This window comes from Sturnus vulgaris, chromosome 13, assembly GCF_052056855.1.
Source record: "Sturnus vulgaris isolate bStuVul1 chromosome 13, bStuVul1.hap1, whole genome shotgun sequence".
NCBI classification, from domain to species: Eukaryota; Metazoa; Chordata; class Aves; order Passeriformes; family Sturnidae; genus Sturnus; species Sturnus vulgaris.
Window position 1 is genome coordinate 3,895,906 of NC_142255.1, and position 6,625 is coordinate 3,902,530.

The following is a 6,625-nucleotide window of genomic DNA, read 5'->3' on the forward strand; positions in this document are numbered from 1 at the left end:
AAAGCAGAGATCATGTTCTCATTCTTACTGGTGTGTTAAATGGAAAACTGCCCCCTAAGTACTTTGTGATGCTGGGTGACTCAAAGAGGTGTACTGGGAGGAAATTGGTTGTGTCTGACCAAATCCTTGAATTTCTTCAAATTACTTCCTTTATTATCATAACTTTCAAAAAAGAGAGTAACAAAGCTCTGATGTTTATTGCACATTGCAGTATCCCATATTGGACTGGGCTTTGCATTTTTCCATTATTCTCTGTCTGCATGGGCATATACTGTGTGTTGGCTTTAGTGCTTTCTTGAATTGAGAGTTGACTGCAATCAATATGGAAAATATAATTTCTCTGAAGAGAAAACTGCTGCATCCTGTGTTCTGGCCTGCATTTGGTCTACATTCGTGTGTCTGTATGTATTTTTTCATCATAAACATTGCTTGCTTACGTGGATAAGTCTCTTACTGAAAATACATTTAGCTAGTCTCAGCATGACTAATGAGGATTTTTGAAATTCAGTTTTTGCTTTGCATTGCACAAAACATTAATTGGAGTGGTTTTACGGTTGTTGGTTTTCCTCGTACATCTATTGATAGCTTTGACACTGTTAATTGCTAAAAATTAGCATGAGAATAAGTTGCAGCCATGGTGGTTTTGATATCACATATCACGTTGGAATGAATGCACATCACTTGTCACATTCAGTTCTGGGCTTGTGTGTTTGGCGTTTGTTTCTTTTGATCAAATGCATGAAGGAAAATCTTTGTGGGCAAAGGATGTCCCAGCATTGTGGAAGCCCAGAGCGCATCCTTTGGGTAGAGCTGTTGAATTGCTGCAGTCCTGTAAGTGTTCAGTAACGTTGGTTCCTCTGTCTGACGGCTCACCAGCTGAAAGATGAAACCAAAGTGCAGGAACACAAGAAGGTGGAGAGCACACAGCTGAAGACCAAGCGCCTGAGGGAGTACACCATCAAGTGCCACTCCAGCATGCCCCCCAACAACACCTACATCAACTTTGAGCGCTTTGCCCGCGTCGTGGAGGACATTTCCCGTGTGGAGCGGGGCTTCGGCGCCTTGGCTGCATCCCACGACTCCCTGCAGGAGGACATGGACGCTCTGCTCTCCATTTATAACGAGAAGGAAGCTTGGTATAAAGAGGAGAGTGAGAGTGTGAGGCACGAGCTGTCCCAGCTGAAGTACGAGTTCCGTAAGGTGGAGTCCCTGAAGAGGCATCTGCACGCCGAGATGGCGGCCGTGGGCACCAGCCTGGCAGGCGTGCGCGGCAAATACGCTGAGCTGCAGGGCCAGTACGAGTCCCTCAGGCAGGAGCTTTCTGGGGAGCTCACCTGGATACAGGACTTCATGAGCACCCTTCAACTGGAAAATGAGGCCTGTGCCAATGGAAACTTTGACTCTGTTTTCAACAAAGATATTAATGAATCACTAACGGAGCTGTTAAATAGATCGTGCTGTGAAGAATTCCTTGCAGGGTTGAATCTTGATGTGACAGAATCCCATCAGAAATACTGAGATCAGGATAAGTGCAGGGTTTGTTGTTTGTTTCAATGCACATCAGTTTAAAAAGGTTCCAGTGCATAGATTCTACACAAAAACATGACCTAGAATTAAAGTAGAAGTTCTGATGTATTGCACAAGCTGCTGACCAAAGCCATAATTTCTGCCACAGCCTTTGGTATTGCCTATGTTTTACTCTGCATTGGGTACTACAGTTCCTAATGATTACTAGGTAATTAATGTGGAATAAAGAATAAGTCAGTCTGTACTTACTAGAAACTGGATACCTGGGAACTAATAAAAATCCCCTTATGTCATCTTTGATTGGCTGAAGGAAACAGTTGGGTCACCCTGCTGCAGGTAGTTGTATAAACCTTATGAGACAAATATTTGCAAAGGTTAAATCTGTCCTGTGAAATAAAGCAAACAGCGTAGTGATTTAACATTTAACTAGAACTGTGGAAATTCTCTGTGAAATGGCTGCCAATGAAGAATGTTAGGATTAGTGTTCAGGCCAGCTGTGCAAGGTGAACTCTTTTACCATAAAAGGCAAGGTGAATTTTAAACTAAAGGATTAATTGACAGCTGAGCTTCCTGTCCTATATCAAAGATATCCTATTCAAAAGACACCATTGGGAACTTGTAATGATCAAATGACCCTGTAATTTTGCAGTGCAAATATCAATTTGTGACTAAGTGGTAACATAGTCCTCTGTTTTATTTTCTACTGTGAAGAAGATTACAAAGCTACAACTATCTTAATCTGTGGTGTGGCACTTGAGACTAGTGTTCTTGCTATAAGGATTTTTTTTCTTAGGTTTTAAAAAGTAAAAGTTGATCCAACCTTGAATCATGCCCTGCTGTCTTGTATTTCAAAGAAGTCGTTTGGTTATACTGTATTAATATGCACAAATGTACCAGTCTTGCTTTTGAACACAATAAATAGTTATTTATGCAGGATGCAGTTGTTCCCTGATGGTTAGTGACTGAAAAAGAGCCAAGTTTCAGTGGGCATTTGCTGCAAGGTGATTTTTGTGCAACTACAAGAGCCAGTGAGATAATAGCTCAAGTCCAGCTAGAGTGAATCTATACATATATAATTATATATGAGATATCTTTCACTGCTCCTCCTCCCTCCTCCTTTTGCAGAGAAATTAATGACCTAAATAAACTGAATTGTTGTGGTTTCTAACATGATTAAGAACAATGTTTTCTACTTTGAGATAAAAAGATAAAAGCATGCTCTCATCTAATTTGTGCAGAGCACAGTGAACCCATTACTGCCATGTGCTCACAAAGATGTGCAGAGGTTGATGCAAATTCAGAGCTGTGAAAACAGTTATTCTCTTGGGATATTGTTGCTCCTGTCATTGTGTGTGAAGGAGGATGGAAACTGGATGTGCTTTCTGTGGCATTGTTCTTGGCATAGTATGTGAAATTTTCAAAAGCTTCCAAGTAATGTAGATGCCAGGATGTGACCTTGGCAAGCTGGCATTGATGGCTGGGGAAAATTGAGCTCTCTTGTGACAAATAGTATTGAGAATTTTGCATGTGTCCATCTTTTATTGTTTCAGAATGCTTCTGCAGGTTCCTTTGAGCTGGAAGACCCATTTAAAACTGCCTTGGGGAACTGGAACACAGGATTTTATGATTTTATTGTCAGGGGGAGAGAGCTTTAATTCCTAAAATGTAACTTAAAGCCTAGTAAGAGTTAGAATTTGCAGCAAACACTCTCAAGAAAGCGAGTCTGCCTCCCCTCAGCCATGATCCCTTATTCTTTGTTCATATCGATCTTGTTTATGAACAAATGCACTGGCACCATGGAAAGGAGCATTAAATGAGGCCATCTTGCTCCTGAGCATGTTTGTTTGAAGGTAATGTTGTGACTCAGTCCTTGAGGCTCATCACACACTGGTTTTGGGAAGAGATCCTGATGATTGAGAGAAGGACAAGGTCACTGGGTTGCAGGGTACTTCAAATGGAGAAGTAGTTATTAGCAGTCTGCAGTAAAGGGAGTTATTTACAGTCAGAGATGGTTCTGCTGCTGAAAGGGCACTGGGAAATTTTTTATAATGATTGTACAGCTGACATTTAGCCAGTGACATTTTTTCCACTTCAAATTGATTTCTTCTTGCCTGTTGCACCATGCTGGCTGTTTGCAGCATGAGGAAATTATATTTCATGCTGAACTGTCCCAGTTCTGTTGAATGCAAATGGTGTGTACATCTAAATGAGAAGGGGGCCCAGCTGATAGCCTGGGCCCTTGAAGTGCTGCTAAGATACCTACAGAAATGCTAAATCCAGCATTTGATGAGAAAAGTGAATTTGTTGTCTCAAAGATTTTAAATTATTTTGTTGAAAAAGATGTTTAAATCCTCACTGATGTGTTTTCCACTCTCCTTTGATACTCTTGCTGTTTCAGGTACATGGCTTGGTTGCATTCCAGTCCAGTTCAGTACAAATATTTGTGTTATCTACCTCCTACGACATATGCAGATCAGAACATCTGGAATGGTTGTCACTCCATACTCTTTGAAGGGTTGATTCCTGACCTTTCTCTTTTCACTCTTGCCCGATCTGGTTTTGAACCATTTTTTCTCTCAATCTGTTAGATTTGGTTTTATGGTTTATGCAAATTTTGATTTGCTTTTGGAATTGAAATGTGCTTCATTTTCAGGACTATGCTGGGATTTGTGAAACATTTGTTCCCTAACACCAGGTTGACATCCAAAATGCCAGACACATGTCTGAATTCTGATCTATATTCTTTTTTGTTCCTATTTTTCCATAGTTATATATTGCAATTATTTTATTGCCAGGGTGTCAATGCCTTGTGCTCTCATACTCTGGCTATGGTTACAGGACGAAGCTGGAGTTTTTTCAGCTACCATGTATCCCTGTCACTAATACCATGTGACCAATACATTTATCCCATTTTATTACAGTGATGTAATCCAGAGAAAAGGGAGATGGGGCAGGTGTGCACCAGAAGCACCTTAGCAACTTTACAAAGTGAAAGTATAGCCTTAGCACCTGCTAGTTTTAGGATTTTATTTGTGATCAAAAAGGTCCTGTCTAGTTCCAGAGTGCGCTAGATTTAATTCTTTTTCTTCTGCTTTTACCTGTATGAATCTGCAGCTTCCACAGCTTTCTTTCAGCCAGCTGCAGCATACATGAGGTATCTTGCATATTTTATGTACCAAAGGGGAGCTGAACAATAAAATTGCTCTTTTATATTCCAGCCCATGGACAAGCAACAGGCTTTGGTTCGGAAGTCATCTGTTGTTAACATGGAAAACTTCAAAAGGCAATATGCTAGAAGGCGATGGAAGGTATGACGAGCCTTTAATCCTCCTCACATGTGTCTTCCCAAGCCTGATGGGATCAGAGGGCAGGCTAGAGCTTGAATGTAGGATTGTAATGGGCAGTGAATGAATGAAATGTGTTTGGGTATGTCAGCACGGGGTATGTGTGGTCAATTGGCTTTGCTCCTCTCTGCACAGCTGTCGTACCGGATTGTGTCACTGTGCAACCACTTATCGCGGTCCCTGGTGAGGAAGGTCCTGACACAGGATGAGAGCTCGGTACGTACATTCCTCCCACGGCAAGAAGAGAAGAACCAGTCTCACTGTGCAGTCATTTCTGCTGTCCTTGCACAGAGGCACAGCTAACAGGACAGCAGTGGCTCAGAGTGGGAAACCAGATGGGACCATGGCACCATTTGTGTCTTTCCTGCTGCTGTATGTTCTGTTACTGTGGCAGGAATCTTGTGCAGGGAGAGCCAGTGACTTGACAGACCTTCTAGGGGCTAAGCACATTGATTGTGTAAAGGAGCAGCCAGGAGCCTGCAGACGAAGTCTGGATCCCAGGGAGTGACCCTGGGGTGTGAGAGGGATCCAAGCTCGCTGCTCTTGTGCCCAGCTCTGTGATGGAGGGTGGGGGACCCTGGCAGTGCCTGTCACCTTCTGGAGTGAAACTGTGAGGGCTCTGTTAGCTCTGCTCTTCTCAACAGGTACTGGTAATATTGGAACAGCATGGGCAACAGCATGGTATCTCATTTACATGACAGAGACTTTGTGGCCTTTCTTTTTCAGAGAAACTGTGAAAGTGACAGTGAGGATCTTTCACAAAGAAAAGCCCCTCTTCAGAGGAGAAGCAGCATATCATAATGGGATGAGAATTCCATGGGCAGGAGACAGGAAACTTTCATCCTTGCTGAAGCAAGCAGCCCTGGCAGCACACTTGGACTTCTTGTCTGAGTCCTTGGTATGATGCTTCTTGCTTCTCAAACTACACCAACAACTGGAAGATGGTCTTCAATGCTTACTGAGCATTCCCAGGGAAATGCTACAGCACCAGTTGGAGTGCTTTTATATGTTGAGTGTTTCAGTGATACTTCAGTCTATTTCTGATGTCAACTGCACTCAGGGTGTAGGGTTTCTACTGATAATCTTTTACTGCAGAATAATTCACATTCCCAGTGGTAAAGACTGTATGCATTATTATTTCAGTCAGGGAAATTGCTAGTGAGTCTTAAGGATTTTTTAAATGCAATTTTTATATTTGTTAATAGCATAAATATTTGATGACAGGTATCTGGCAGGTTTTGTTAGCTGTGTGCAGTACTCTGTTATTGCTGTCTCTGAAGAGAAAAATCACAATGCCATTACATATCATTACCTTGATTTTGTGAACCTGGCAGTAAAAATTCTGAAATGCAACAAGAACTGTGCTCTGGCCATTGTCTCTGGCTGAGGATTAGCACAACTCCCATTATCAGTGTGAATACAACTGACAGTGGCACTGAGGTAAGCCAAGGCAATTTTTGGATGAAAAAGAGAGAAAAATTCTATAGTGATTGACATGCACCCAAATACAACATTTTCACGGAATGATGACAGGATGCCTCACCAAAAAAAAGGTATTTATAAACCTAAGGCATGTGAAGAAATAGTGTTTATTAGATTTTGTTATTGTTGTCAATATTATTTATTGTCAGCAAATTGGAGACTTGTTAACACCTATTTGTATAGGTGCTGTTTACATGTAACCCAGACTGCAGACATCTGTATTTTATTCAGGGAGTTATATTCAAAATTGAGGAAATAAGCACTTTGATATT

At 41.6% G+C, this 6,625-nt stretch overlaps 1 protein-coding gene across 2 annotated transcripts in view; it reads left to right on the top strand.

Moving 5' to 3' along the window:
• DAPK2 (death associated protein kinase 2) overlaps positions 1-6,224 on the top strand; it is a 37,342-nt gene extending 31,118 nt beyond the window's left edge. The window contains exons 10-12 of one of the 2 annotated variants that reach the window (XM_014879187.2): positions 4,746-4,835; positions 5,007-5,087; positions 5,598-6,224. In XM_014879187.2, the coding sequence (XP_014734673.1) occupies positions 4,746-4,835; positions 5,007-5,087; positions 5,598-5,672 (246 nt within the window). In that variant the 3' untranslated portion in view covers positions 5,673-6,224. Of the gene's footprint in view, positions 1-876; positions 2,464-4,745; positions 4,836-5,006; positions 5,088-5,597 lie in introns of those variants that run through there. The other variant, XM_014879186.2, reaches the window with a different exon arrangement.
• Positions 6,225-6,625: the final 401 nt, after the last annotated feature.